Source organism: Scomber scombrus, chromosome 4, assembly GCF_963691925.1.
Source record: "Scomber scombrus chromosome 4, fScoSco1.1, whole genome shotgun sequence".
In the NCBI taxonomy this organism is placed as follows: Eukaryota; Metazoa; Chordata; class Actinopteri; order Scombriformes; family Scombridae; genus Scomber; species Scomber scombrus.
Genome location: NC_084973.1, coordinates 21,293,376 through 21,308,845, shown reverse-complemented (window position 1 = coordinate 21,308,845; position 15,470 = coordinate 21,293,376). Strand labels below are relative to the sequence as shown.

Below are 15,470 nucleotides of genomic sequence, written 5' to 3'. Positions count from 1 at the left end.
AATGTGTTAATCCAAAGGATCCTCACATGGTCCTAATATCACTGTTGCAACATTTAAGATGATTATCTTTTTTTTTTAGGAGGCTTATCTTTTATAGTGATGTCACCTGAGTAAAGCACTAATGTAATGTAGAGTATAGTTCACATTATGGAAGTGACAGTGACATCGAGGAGTGTTCGCATGATTACAAAATGATGATACAAAAATGGCATTACTATACGTTCAAAAATACTAGCTTCACTTTATAATGCACACAACTTCATAGTAAGAATTTGTATCATGGTGACATCCTTTTTTTTCAATATACTTTCATGAAGAATAAATTAAAACAAACAGCACAGTGAAAAGCTACAACATAAAAAGTTGCGGCTGAAACCACGCAGACAAGTAGTTGAGTTTAATTTTTCAGGTGTTTTTTTCAGCATGAGACTGATTTTTACTTTAAAATCAACATTCCTTGTGTTTCCCCATTGTAGACAAAATGAAATATTTTCCATGATATGTTCAGATAAACCAATAAGAAAATATCACGGCCCACAGTCAGCTCTTTGAAAAGTCACGTAGACCAAATGAGAGAAGAGATGAGGTGAAAAGAGAATTGGTTAAAATAATGACAAGAGGAAGACAAACAGAAAGAAAAGGGGTGAAAAGAAGGAACAGAAATCAAGAGGCAAAAGCTGTGAGAAGCAAACAGAGGGAAGGAAGGAAAGAGGATGAAGGAATAACGAAAGCAACAACATATAGTCAGCAGTTTTTGGTGTATGACACATGCAGTGTCATCATATGTGGTCAACTTACAATGAGAAAGACATACAAGATTATTATGAATTGTCTTTGTATGAACCCAGTGTGACTGACATATGGACTTCTCCCCTGCATGAGGGTTACCTAATGTCTAGCCACTCTTTACCTCTTTTATCTGTTTGGCTGTCTTTATTTTTGCTGGATCTTCTGTGACCTCTGCTGGAAGAAGTGGGCTGGAGCTGCTTTAATTGGAGACACCTGTGGTTAATGATTGCAACGCTGCAGTTTGAAAGTATAAAACAGGCAGATAACTCTTTCTTATTTTACCTTCACTGTCTGCCACCATGTCTTTCTCTGGAAAATACCAGCTGGAGTCTCAGGAGAACTTTGAGCCTTTCATGAAGGCAATTGGTGAGTATAATAACAGTTAGCATCAAAAATGTTTTGTTGTGTCATGTGGTTGCATAATTGGGCTTTTTATTGACAAAATTGTGACAGTTGCAACATGAGAAGTTTGCACCATCAAATTTGGTCAGCTGACTTGTCTGGCAACAACCTGTAGTGTTCAATTACAACTGACTGGAAACTGTCAGCCAAAGAATTGCAACACATAATATCATACACACATAATGGTCTCTTAACTTGTTGCCCTTTTGCATCAGGTCTCCCTGATGATCTCATCCAGAAAGGCAAAGACATCAAGAGTATCTCTGAAATCGAAGAGACTGGCAACAACTTCAAAGTGACAGTCACTACTGGCACAAAAGTCCTTGTCAACACCTTCACCATTGGACAGGAAGCTGAGCTGGAGACTATCACTGGAGACAAGATCAAGGTAAGTCAGACGGTCTTCTAGGAACTAAATATACTTAGGTGTAACTAGAAATTAAATATTTGTCATCTTTACAATCTCTTGTTTCGCTATTGGCAGTCGGTGGTTCAGCGAGAAGGCAACAAGCTGAAGGTCTCCCTAAAGGGAATTGAGTCTGTAACAGAAATGGTGGATGGGAACACAATTGTCAATGTGAGTAGATGAGGCACTAAATCACTTCCCTAACTGTTACTGCATGACTCTTAAAGCATCTAATGCTGTTCCTCTAAATGTCTTCTTTCAGACTATGACTCTTGGTGGTATCGTATACAAGAGGACGAGCAAACGCATGTAAAAAGTGAACACTTGGGATAATAAAATGCATAAGGCAGAACTTTGTCATGGTTGTCTTTACAATACCATCCTGAATGGGGGTATATTTTTGTGTAAAGTTACTGCTTAGTGCATTACCCACTGGAACATCATGAGAGCCATGGTAGCATTGTATTTGAGGGATAAAGTGCCTGTGTGACTGGTTAAAGGTCTGTTTTGTTTTTTTCCTTCAACATCCATGAACTTGACTGAGCTGATTGCCTGGAAAGTGCTTAAATAGGCTCCATAGTTTTCCAATTCTCCTATACTGGAGGAGTACAAAAACATGGCACACTGAACAGCAGGGGGACTGATAACTTTAATTTTAAGCCATACAAGGGATGACAATATCAGTACACCACTCACTCCAGAATGACTGGGTTGCCATTTAAAACAATGCACAAATATCCTTTAGTGCTTGAACGCCACTGACAACGGCCCCTGGCATTTCTTCTGGTGCCACCAATATGTGAAATCCAGACCTCGACATGGATTTGTCATAGGTTTTTGTATAGATGTGTTCCCACTGACTACAATGCAACTCAGACTTTTCCTCTAGTGCTACCATGAGGCTGAAATTCTTGGTTTTTAGCATCACAGGTTTTACCACTCTTTTGAGGGTTCCTGTGAACACATTACTGGCCCCCTTTTTTCTTTCAATTAGTCCAATACTCTGGTTTATGGGAAAATAACAAAGTGACCAACTTTGGCTTCAGCAAATGTAGCGCCTGAACAACCTGTTAGCATTGTCACTGAGCATGATACCATGTAAACATTAGCAATGACAGCATGGTTTATTGGGTTGTGGAATTGCCTCTTTCAAACATGCCTATAACAAACGATTACTATTTCAAAAAATCAGTGTGCTAACTATAATTTTTGGTTGTGTAATGGCATTCAGAACATTGGTTAGTTCTAGGCAATAACATAATTGAGATTCATTTGAGGGTAGAGCGTGCCTAAAACAGTAACATGGATGTAACTCAAGTTCTGAGTACATGTAGAGTGCTGACAGGTTTTTATATTGGTTTGCCTCTTCATGGCTTCACCTTGACACCCTGGAGACAAATGTTAGCCACTACCCAATCAAAGGGGTAGTACCTGTCCCTATAAGTCCCTTGCAAGCATTGCTTGTCTCCCTTTTTTTTTTTTTTTTAAGTCTGCAATAACACTGGGCCCAGCTGGGCTTGAGGTTCTTCAAATGTAATGATTAATTTCTGTTCATTGTAATAAGAGTATTAAAAGCACAAGTTTGGTGTGACATCTTATTAGTGGAAAGTATAAGAAAAGCAAGTGATACAGAAAATCATGTGACTACAGTATATGGTTAGATTCACACACCAATACTCAAAACTGTTTATGGTAAACAATGTCTGCAGTCCAGCAATTACTTCCTTCGGTGGAAGAGGTTCTTGATTCCATCCTCCACAGACTTGGGTTCATGCAGCATGGTCATTGGTTTGTTCTTCAGGGCTGCCTCTCTCATACTGTGGTAAACGTATTCGTTCTGCTTAAACATCCTCAGCTCCATCTCTGTCTGTACGCGCATAGCCTGTAGAAATATCAGGAGATGTTAGGGCTTAAAATGTCCCCCTGTTCATAATTTGTGGCATACAAAAAACAGATTATATACATGCTGAAGTGGCCCAAATCTATATTTTGCGTTCAACTGACAATCTTGGTTACTTGTATATTTTGTGATTTATATACAATCTCTGGCAGGTCTAATGTGCACATGCATGGCAGTTTAGGACCTAAACAGTTGTCACACAGGTGTCAGATGCATATCCCTTACAGATGTGAATGTGAACAATCAACATAAGACCAGATCTGTCTAAAAAAAATCATATCTGAGCAGTATTGAACATAACTTAAGTAAAATTTTGAGCCCATTTCTCAACAGATTTTAAACCTGCAAATATTTTTTTTTACCACTTGGGGGCAGTGGAAACAAGCAACACTGACACATCTTCACCTTTTGAGACAAACTAGTAAAAGTTTCATATTTAACTCAGATTCTGAGCAACATTCATCTGGAGTTATGTTTTGGCCTTCTTGCATTTCTAAATCTAATTTCTTTCTTTTTAGCCATGTTTGGTCTTCACCAGCTGCTCAGGGAAACTAACTGCTAAATGCTCAGCTATGATGACCAATTAGTTACTAACTTTGTCTATCTGCTGTTTGGTCCTGGACAGGAAGTGTAAGTGAGGTTTTAGAGCTTCTTTGCTGAAAACTGCTATCTGCTTTATGAAAGTGAGTAAACCAAAACATTAAAGCTGTGGACCAGACAAATAAAATGAGCTGAAAGATGCCATAAAGCTCCTTAGAGCAGAACCACAGCCGTCTGATCATATTCTGTGAGTTCTGAGTTCATCACCACAAGCAACTCCTTTTACATACAAGTAACCATTGTTAATATAAGAATATTTTTATAGCCACTCACTTCAAGGTCCTTGGTGATGGGATGTGTTGGGCCGTGGGTGACCATGATAATGGCATAGGCCTTGCAGATCATCCCGTGAGCAACTTCTATCTGCCCAGCCTGCCAGTGGGTGACTCCTGCTCGCATAGCAGCCATGCCAAGAGCAGCGTTGTTTGGGTTGTACAGCTTACTGTTGGGAGAAATGTAAAGATTTAGAAGAGATTTCATTCATTAGTGTACTGTATATATTCATTTTTTTTTTTACACCAAAGACTCAGTGCGGTTATCATAATTGCAAGACTGCACCGTATCTGCACTCACATGTAACCCTCCACCATTTTGCGGGCGTAATCTGCAGCATCGTCGAAGTACTGCAAGTAGGCTTGCACTTCACTTAATGTGCTCCACATCCTCAGCAGGTAGATGTGAGTGTCAGCCAAGACCGGGTCTGTTTTCTCTATGCACTCTCTGCAGGTTTTTACCACCTAAAGAAATATATTTTAAAAAAATAATAGAAGCAATTTAAAAAGGAAGTGGGGTTAGGCATTTCTGAGAGGGGCGATAAGTCTTCAATTTTATTATGTCAGTTAGATTTTTATTTGGTTATTTGAATTTGATGCTGTACCTCATGGTAATCGCCCTTTAAACGAGCCTCTTCCATCTTCTCCAGCATTTTCCAGCAAAAATCTGTTGCCTCTTTTACCTGCTCCTCTGAAGGCTGCGATTGATCAAACATTAATGAGAAAGTCAAGCACTGTTTCATCAAGTTTTAATACAATGACACTTAAATATGCCATTATTATTATACAAAGTTTTTAGAGAACACACTATTTTAAAAGCCAACATGGGTCTGCTTTTCATCTAGGTTCATAAAGGTGAAGGTCTGATTATTTTTATCTCTTTTTTCAACCTTTGACTTGCTGCAGGCACCCCATCAAAGAGCGGGACAATCTTCTTTTTCCCTGATAACACTGTTATATAAACATGTACACAATTACAGAATAATTATTTTATTGGTGTTTTTATCAAGTCCAAACAGTCATATTGCAACAGATTGCCTTAATTTGTCTGATTGCGTCAGTTAAAAAATAAAGTAAAAAACACCTAACTGCATTCTGCTGATATTTTATGACAAGCTAATTATAACTCATGACACACACACAGTGTCACACAGGCACACAGTGTCACACAGGCTCACAGTGGACTGGCAATCGTCACATTGACAGAAGTGTAGTGCCTCGTGTTTCATAGATTAAGATAAGGTCAAGCCTCCAACTGAAAGCCATTCAATTCTTATACTTCCTATGTTTTTGTGTGCATTGATTTACACAACACATTGTTAAATTGTCAATTTTAAGCAATTTGGAATTGGTAATTCAATATATAAATCAATATAAATCATATAACAAATATTCCAACTAATCTGCAGTAAAACAATTAGTCAGTTACAAACCTGAATAAATACTTTAAGTACTAATTTAAGAGGGAATAAAGTTTGAGTATTTTTCTCTATCTCGATGCTTCTCAGACAGGTGTGTTAATGCACATACATGTAGCTAAAAGTTGAACCCATTAGGATTTATATTTGCTTAAAATAGTCACTGGGGCTCTGCTTCTCATGTTTCCCGTCTGTCCTTATCACCCATGTCAGTATAACTGTAGTGAGACTGGTTTGGTCCTTTTTTTGACTTGTGCAGTCTAATATCTGTCGGACAAAAAACATTTAATTAAACAGACACAAACCTTGACTCCATCCACTTCCTTTCCCGCCAGTTTTAAGTCATCTTTGATGTGGTTCTTGCAGTGTTCACATGTACATTCAAAGAAGTATTGTGCTTTCAGGTGTCTTTGTCTCTCCTCAGTCAAATTCAAGAAGTCTACATACGCCACTGTCAGCTCATCTCCCTCTTCAATCTTACCCATAGCACGCAGCTCAATCCTGAGGATGGGAAAAATTCAGTTAACACTACTAAACACAAGCAGACATTTATGCAGTGACTGGTTTAGTTTTTAACTATCAGGCTTCTTTTCTACAAATTGCAATTTTAAGACGACGGTTAAATACTGTTCCATAATGTGGCTTTCAGTTCAGTCAGTGCAGATGAAGGATTGAAGGAGTGGATGAAAATAAATATCAGACAAATTATGTCACATTTAAACTTTGTAAACCCATTTTTTTTTTACCAATTTTCTAAACTTAAATGTTTTACAGTAAATTTATTTGAGGTGACTCTTAAAGGAAAGAAAAGGTTTTTTTTTAAAGGCTTAAATGTGAAATAATTCTTGATAATTTAGCTTAGTAAAAGGAATATGTACTTGGAAATGTTTTTTTTGTCATATTTGGTACATGATGTTAGAGCTGAAAAAAAGAGGAAGTTGTTTCTAATGAGCTGATGAAATGTCATTAATGGCATTAAATACACACACAGCACTCATGATAGACAAAGACGGTGCGCCACACACATGGACGAGCACACGAAGTGACAAACCAAGTTCACGTAAAGACTTGTGTGGACATGACAGATGGTAGATGAACATATGAGAGGTGAAAATAGAGCAGAGAAACAACCAAACCAGCCTGTTGTGGTGATAAAAAAATCGAGATGTTAGGGCACTCAAGTAGTTTATCGTGATGTATTGTATGAACATTGAATCACATCACAAACCTACAGTGCATACTACAAAGAACTGCAGAGAGATTTTTCTACAGTAGATGAAATGGGAGCGAGGTAGGTAATATGTGTAGTAATGAAGCATTTGGCACGTTTCAATGTTTGCATTAAACAGTAGTTTTAGGCTGAGGTAACGCACCTCCGTTGTGAATGAAACATAGTATTGACATCCGATTGACTGAAAGACAAACAGGAAGCAGTTTTACACCAAATGCAACCTGACAAACACACAATCACGCACACCACAACACGTTAACTTACACATAAACATACAAACTATAAAAACACTGAGCACTTTACGTTTTCAGTCATATTAGATTCTGCAAGAATAAGAAAAAAGACAATAGACATTACTGAAGCACCTTTTTTTTTAGTAAACTAGTGTTGTGTGTTGCTTACTTTCCATGGTTGAGGATGACAGTACAGTTTGGCCAGCAGTCATGATTCACGAGACACAGATTCGGGAAGATACCCACTCCGATCGCCTGAAGTCCCCTTTGGTCGCTCACACTAAAGCCGTTGCAGTTAACCTAAGAGGAAGAGTGGCATTATTCCTGTGAATATAGGACTTATTGATATCACACAGATCAGTTTTCTGGAGTTATGTACAAAACAACCCATGCAAAGCAGGAATTTCAAACAGCTCTTCTGAGTAGTTTGCTTCAAAGTCTCCACTGATTTCTTCAAAGGACACAAGTAAGGCAATATAAAAGCAAATAAATACTACAGATTTGTCCTAATTCAGTGACTTTAAAATGTGATAATGGGTCCAGGGCTGCATCTAATGATCATTTTTATTATCTGTTAATCTGTCAGTTATTTTCTTGGTTAATTGATTAGTTGTTTGTGTAAAAAAATGTACTTATGTAAGTTTTGTTTTACTTGAAGTCATGCATTGTTTAGGTTTTGGTGTCTCAAATGTCAAATTAAATGCCATACATTCTGCCTCCATTGGTGTTTTAAGATACAAAAGCTTTTAGTCGTATTGATTCCTTTTTAGTGTACAAACTTAAATCTTGCTGCATCTTTCATCACGTATTAGTATAGGTAACTGTTAAATTGTAATAACACCAATAGATAATGATTTGTCAATAATCTGCATGTTCTCATCTAATTAAACTATATCAACAGACTTTAATTAAAAATCTAAGAAATTAGACATTTGTATAAAAATGAGTTAATGTATGTGGTTCACTCTAAAATGTCAGTAAACTAATAAACCAAGTTTTGCAGTTAACAGCTTGTTGCTATGACAACAGTTTCAGATTCATTTTAAGCCAGCTACGAAAAACCAAAAGATCCAGACTCGTGTCAAATCGTAAATGCTTTCTTAATCTGGATCATCTGATTATTCATGTATGGAGAATGCAGATCCAGAAATGTGGTCAGTTTTTTGCCTGAATTGGTTAACCAATTGGTCAACTGATTTATGATTCATCTGGACTGCCTATATATTCATAAAGCCCCAAAATATCACATGACCACTTCATATTTACCATATATTTGCCTTCAGGAGCTTCAGGGTGTAAAAATCTGAAGGACTGAAAGACTTAAATTGGACTCTTTGTTCTTGTGAGCAGCTCTTAAACACTTTTGTTGGATATTTAACTGTGGTACATTGTGTTAAAGTTAAATGTCACAAGTTGTACTGCAGGTATGATTCCTCAAATTATCACCGGTTTTTACTGCTTTGTGTAAGGGGAACCTTTCTGGTGGTAAACATGAGGTAATTGATTTTACGCTTTAACAAGGATGACTGAATGAATTACTTTTGGTCTCTTTGAGGCCAGACTGTCGTAAATGTGGAGGAGGGGCAGGTGGCAGAAGGCCTCTGATTTGGCACACAACTGCTTTAAACCTATTTATATATAAAAAGGAATCAATGGATGACAAATACAAGGATGACATTATGTAAACGCACCACTCCAAACATATGAGAGACAGCGTCAAGCGTGTGCTGCTTGCAGCCACGAGGCCAGTACTCCAGGAAATTGTGGATGTCCACTTTCAATTCCTTCAGCTCATCCTCCTGCATGTCAGTAATGTGGTCCTCCAGTTCGTCCAGTGTGGTCAGCTGCATGTCAGATACGATGCTGCCCTCCTTGTCCAGGCGCCACATGATGCGAGCCACCAAACTGCAAACAAAAGCGATGAAGAAGTAGACATGTGACTTCAAGAGTAACAAGCAAATTCAACACACATGACAAACAAACTGATATGAGCATGATGAAACATAAAGTAAGTTTAAGTAACTATTGTTTATACAACCAGTTTATGCAACCAATAATTATACAAGTAAATACAAGTAAAGAGTCAACAATCAGGGAAAAAATACATAAATATTGTTGGTTCATTATTTGTATTTTATTGATCCAAAATCAAGAATCGTGTAACATCTTTTTGCCCCTCCCCACTTCCACTTCCACTTACCGGATGCTCTCATTGGGTGCCTTGCCGTAAGCTTTGATGGCACCACATTCTTGCTTGTGTTCAGCCCAGCCAGCCCGCTGGCAGGTTCGATCACAGTAATGAGCGAATTTGCACTGGCCGCACCTGTGGAGCTTGTCTTGTCTGCGGAAACAGCTGTGGCAAATATTCTCTGCCAGACTGCAGAGAGAGACAGAGAATAAGCGGAAAAACTAAAGACATTATGATATGTATATTACTGTACAGGCATAGAGAATACTGGTTTTCCCTTAAAGCTGGACAAATGCACTGTTACAGCAAATTATTTTCCCCTTTTTATGTGTTTTTCTGCCAGTTTCAAGAATGAGTATGAAAAGTCTTTTGCTATAATTTTTGAGGTGACATACAAATTGATAACCTGAGAAAAGGCGTTCATTCTTGACTTTAGGATTAACACTTGAAAAAAAATAAAACTTCACATCTTTCAGCCACATGATATGGTAATAAGTGAGTCGAGAGTTGAGGTTATTTTGTCACACAAGTTGGTAACTGTTCTAAACAATATACAGAAATATCTACAGTTAAATTAAAGTTGGTTTAATGTAAAGTCTGGTCTGTCGTGTGTTATTTTTAGGAATACATTTTAAACCAAAAAGTCATCATACAGAAAACCATAAAAACAATGACAGTAGAATACTGCTAAGTAAACTGGCTGAGAAAGATACACATGCCATTTATGTTTGAGTATAGGTTATTATTGTCTCTCAAACTGCAATAGTTTATCCATTTCACGATTCATCTCAAACACTGATGACATTTGGAAAAACATTTTATGTTAGATGTGGGGCAACAATTTCCAAGTCTGAAGAAAGGTATGTTTGTTTCTCATTGTTCCAGATACATTTATTGCCATTTAGTGTTGGTTGTAAGGTCATAATAGCACCAGTCATCCAGTTACAGTTATGTAAACATATTCCCATGAGGATGAGCTGCCTACACAGGATTTAACTTGACAAACATACATGATGAAGTCATGTAACATGTTGTAAGATTACACACTCCCATGTAGTTGTCAATCCACAGTAAATCAGATTGAGGATTAGGATACACTGGATTAGCTGTAATTTCAGTGTAAAAGATTTTTATTAAACAGCTCAAAGGCACACATTTCCCCTGTTATGACAATTTCTGACCCCATCCCCCACCACCGAGCAACCGCATCAGCACTGTACCTGTCAAACACAACAGCTGAAAGACCAGGTTCAGAAAAAATGACATCTCCAGCCCAAAACTCCTTGGTAGCCTTCAGACCCCTCCCCTTTTCAGCTGTGTTAAATATTTCCACGTTCTCCATGGTAGCAGCACCGGTTCCTGAGACGCTGGCGGTCGAAAGAGGAGAGATTCAGTGCAAGAGTGAGGCTATATACTCAGTTGATGGTTGGGTAGTTGAAGAGCTTGTAGACCAATCAGTGGCCTCTGTATTCTCCAAGAAAGACAACTGCACATTCCACACCCAAGGTACTAAAATAGCCGCACACCTCTTGAACTGTACCAAGAGAAACTGAAAATGGGTTGGTGATCTTTTGTCACTTTAGTTCACTCAGAAATCAAATGTCTTCTGAGGACACAGTTGTCAATAAAGATGAATACTTCATCTAGTTGTCATTCTCATCCTTTCAAACTCATTCAGTTGTTGTTGTTGTTTTGTGTAGTATTGTCCTGTCCTGATAGAAAATCCCCCCCAACCCCCCACTCATGAAATGGTAGGTGCCCAGTCCAAGAAGGTTATTTTTGTTCCTCAGTTGGGCCTGTCTGTCATGACTCTGTGGTGACGTTAGACAGCTGCGAGAAGTTGACAGAAGCAGAGCTGAACTATCTCTCTGCCTCCACTATGTTCTGGTGCTTTCTCTAAGTTTCTATCTCTCTCTCTCTCTCTCTCTCTAAGTTTCTATCTCTCTCTCTCTCTCTCTCTCTCTCTCTCTCTCTCTCTCTCTCTCTCTCTCTCTCTCTCTCTCTCTCTCTCTCTCTCTCTCTCTCTCTCTCTCTCTCTCTCTCTCTCTCTCTCTCTCTCTCTCTCTCTCTCTCTCTCTCTCTCTCTCTCTCTCTCTCTCTCTCTCTCTCTCTGTAATTGCAACATAAGTTTTGACATAAAAGAAAAAAAACATTACTTTCTCATACATACACACTGTGGGCACTAGCTTTTTGGTCCCCAGAAATGAGTTCATTGCCCACAACACCAGGTTTGGGTCCTCATAGTGTGAAACATACATTATAAATACAAAAACTCACTCAAAAGCATGTGCACACACATTCATACACATTCAGCCACATTTATTCTGCTTGATCTGTATATCAGAGCTCCACAGACCAAATATCAGCCAGTATCTAGACACCACAGTTTGTTAAAAACCTGTACTAACCAACCAGTTTACATCCAACCCCCAGAGTTTTAGGAAAATGCTAACGTAGAACCAACATTCTTATCATTTTTAGCCAAATGAGTTTTAAAGTAAGTTGGTGATGACATCTGCCCTCAGATGGGATACAACCCAGTGTTATAAATTAGTTTTGTTTTTAAATGAATTAAAAGAAATAGAACCATATAAGCCTGTGTCTCCTGTGCTGGTTAATGGCCCCCCAATGAGAACTCTTGAAATAACTGATGAATGGTTGAACCTAACTGCTGATTTTTCTAATATATTGATACAAATGTTACATATTTATGTCACTGCTTATAGTAATAAGTGTGAACAGTTCCACTGTATGTAGTGCTAGCGTCCTGTCTGCTGAAAGTTTGTCCAAATACAAACTTAATTTATTATATAATCACTCAGTTGCACTGAAAAGTTTAGTTAAAGATGTTTGTTCTATTAATTGGTGTTTACGGCATGTTTTACATCAGCAACAAACGCCAACGGACAAATAATATGCAAAAGCTTGAGATTTAAATGATTTTTAATTTACAGATTGGGCCAACAAAATATACAGAAATATCTTTACCTACATTTTGAAAAATAAACGCCACAATAACATGAAAGAGTTTTAATATGTTACAGATAGAATAAGTTATTGTCCCATCTCTAATTTTGAGCACCCCTAAAAAGGGTCTAAAATCGCCACTGCCCATCACAGTTGGAAGAGGTCGAGGTGTGACCCTGATGTGAACTCATTCTCCAGAAGCACCTTCATCAGTTTGGCTGCAGACTCCTTGCAGGGAATTAAATTATAACGGGTGCCTGTTAACCTCAGAATGTCTTTCTGCATCTCCGTGTCCATAGGACCTAAAAGAAGGCAAAAAATTAGTATTATTTGTTGCCTTTTGTCCTCTATTGGACATATACATGAGATTGTTAAATGAGATATAGCACATCCTTTCAGCTTGTTTTGTTTTCTTTTATTTTATTTGTAGGCAGTAATGTTGAAAGCTTCAGAACAGGTGGACCTTGAATGGAGATTATTTGTCAACTTCTCTTTCCAATAACAGAAATGACTCATGAAGCTTTCTATCTTTCTTTCTTTATCACAACATTGCTTCTCTACAACATATATTTCTGTCCTCCTGGCTGATATAACAAGTTACACATACCTGGAGAGTAGCTGAGGACTTTGACATTTGGCTCCTCTGCAGCCAGTACCCTGAACATCATCACCCTGGCTGATTTGCCGGTGCAGTACAGCACCCAAGATGGCATGGTCTGCACAGCAAAAACAGAGGAGCAGTTCACCACGCTCCATTGCAGGCCCGCTCTCGGTGGAAACACCTGCAGAATCCCTGCAGTCAGTGCCAGAGCAGAGCTAACATTGAAGGACAGGTAGGAGTTCACCTGATCAAGGTTGGTGAAATTCGTAAACGGGGTGATGTCACCTAAGGAGGTTGAGAGCAGAGAGAGGAGATGGGTGAGAAGGTGTAAAAAGAATGGGAGGTTAACATGAGTTGAAAACATGAGGGATCAGCATACAAAATCTAATTAGATAAGCTACTCAGTGGTTGATCTCAACAAAAGGCAAATTATCCAGACTCACCAGCATTGTTGATGAGAAGCACATGATCTATTTCATTCGAACTCTGCTGTCTTGCTGCACTCACTGTCTCATTCACGCCGTCTTGTGTGCTCAGATCAGCCGTGACGCAGTGAACCACCAGGGTCTGGTTCCCAGTGAAGCTCTGCAGCTCTTCCTTCAGCTCCTGGAGCAAAGTCCTGGTGCGAGCCACCAGCAGCAACACAGAGCCAGGCTTCATATAGTGGGACACCTGGATGAACACAACATTTCTGTCTTTCTTTCTTTTTTTTTCTTTCTTTCTTTCTCACATTTTTTCCCAACAAGTGGATCACTTACTTGGTGTGCCAGTGCCCGTCCAAACCCCTTAGAGGCTCCTGTGATGATACAGATGCACCGGCTGAGAGTCCTGACATTTGTAGAGTGGATGTCGGACATCTCTGGTGAGAACACAAACAAATTAAGGGGAAAAAAGTGGATGTGAAAGAAAGATTGTAGCTAATGTGAAAGGGAGAGGACAGAACAGAACAAGAACAGATGAAGTGTGAAGTGGATGTGAGCACTGGGCTGCTTTTATAACCCAACATCAGCAGGCAGAACTGATGCATTTCATGCTTTATATTTTACAGTGAGGAGAAAATCAAGAGAAAGGGGGAGTCTGTGTGAAGCCACATGAGTAAATGGAACAATTACTGTAAAGACCGCTGTATAAGTCGCGCTGGCGTATACCACGCAGTCTATTTTGGGGGGTCTCATGCTGGGAAAAATGCTTTTCTATTAAAGACTGGTTTATTTGAATGCAGCAGTAACTATTCATTTATAAACACATATGTTTAGACTCCAAAACTTTCTCAATTTACTTTCATTAGAAACACAATTAAAACACAAATAGTATACCTGAAACTGTGTGTCGGGTTAAGGTTTAACGGTCCTGTAATGATTTGCTTAACTGAACTGGACCAGTATTTTAACTCAGACTGTGTTCGGGTTAGGCTGAGTTTCAATTAAACCTTTTAAAAGAACACAGTAACTTTACATATTTGATACAGTGTGTACCTGTGTGCTTACTCGAGTCCCAAAAACTCTTAATCAGAGCTGTCGCTGTGCACATATAGACAACTGCACCTGAGTAGCGCTTTGGCACATCACGCTTCAACATCAGTAAGATGGCCACCCACTTTGAGCCTGGTTCTGCCTGAGGTTTCTTCCCGTTAAAAGGGAGTTTTTTCTTGCCACTGTCGCCAAGTGCTAGCTCATGTGGGAATGTTGGGTCTCTTTAAAATTAAACTTGAAGAGTATGGTTTAGACCTGCTGTGTAAAGTGCCTTGAGATGACTTTTATTGTGATTTGGCGCTATACAAATAAAGATTGATTGATTGATTGAGTGATTGATAAACGTTCTTTCACCTCAATGTCAAGTGGTTTACTCCAGAAATGATCTGTGAAGTAACATCACACCTAAATTCTGAAACTTTCAGTGCCAAAACTTTTTAACAGCGCCCTTTAGGGACCGAGGTCTAATGAATATGACAACCAACCCGTGTGACAACCAACCCTGTTCTCCCCTACTGAAACATCACAGCAACTAGCAAATACTTCTGAATTATACACCGGTTTTTACGGTAGATATTTTAAAGGCTTTTAAAAAATGTATGAGACTATTTCAAAATAAATACATTCAGAAAAATTATATAGATCGGCACCTTTGATGAAAATGGTGTACTTTTTATAACAAATAGCTTTTCTACTATCATCATTTAAATATATATTTGATAAAGCACTTTATACATTGTAATTAGGAATAGATTTTAATGAACTGCTGAAAATATATAAGTTAACATAACCTTCATGAGGCACATTTTAAGCACACAGTAGTTTCTCTAGATAAGTTGTGCATCAAAGCAGAATAAAAGAAAAACCAAAGAGCACGGATGTCAATAAAAGAACAATGCTGATAACATAACAAGACATAGCAAATAACAAAACTTTAAAATGATGTTATACTTGCATTATAAAGTTTTACTCACAATATAAACTACATTTG

General features: G+C 38.4%; 3 protein-coding genes across 3 annotated transcripts; 1 reads left to right on the top strand and 2 right to left on the bottom strand.

Moving 5' to 3' along the window:
- The first annotated feature begins 832 nt into the window (after window positions 1–832).
- Window positions 833–1,910, top strand: LOC133979312 (fatty acid-binding protein, liver-type-like). Its single transcript, XM_062417824.1, has 4 exons — window positions 833–1,155; window positions 1,407–1,579; window positions 1,676–1,768; window positions 1,860–1,910. The coding sequence occupies exons 1-4, from the start codon at window positions 1,089–1,091 to the stop codon at window positions 1,908–1,910; spliced, it is 384 nt and encodes a 127-aa protein (XP_062273808.1). The 5' UTR covers window positions 833–1,088.
- Window positions 1,911–2,232: 322 nt separating this feature from the next.
- smyd1b (SET and MYND domain containing 1b) lies at window positions 2,233–10,852 on the bottom strand. Its single transcript, XM_062417685.1, has 9 exons — window positions 10,660–10,852; window positions 9,452–9,628; window positions 8,943–9,156; window positions 7,421–7,551; window positions 6,093–6,288; window positions 4,975–5,067; window positions 4,671–4,834; window positions 4,371–4,539; window positions 2,233–3,479 (listed from the first exon to the last, which is right to left on the bottom strand). Exons 1-9 carry the CDS (start codon window positions 10,779–10,781, stop codon window positions 3,315–3,317), a joined length of 1,431 nt encoding a protein of 476 aa, XP_062273669.1. The 5' UTR covers window positions 10,782–10,852; the 3' UTR covers window positions 2,233–3,314.
- Window positions 10,853–12,553: 1,701 nt separating this feature from the next.
- On the bottom strand, window positions 12,554–13,864 carry sprb (sepiapterin reductase b). The gene is made up of 4 exons (XM_062418191.1): window positions 13,766–13,864; window positions 13,451–13,679; window positions 13,014–13,301; window positions 12,554–12,708 (listed from the first exon to the last, which is right to left on the bottom strand). The coding sequence occupies exons 1-4, from the start codon at window positions 13,862–13,864 to the stop codon at window positions 12,554–12,556; spliced, it is 771 nt and encodes a 256-aa protein (XP_062274175.1).
- Window positions 13,865–15,470: the final 1,606 nt, after the last annotated feature.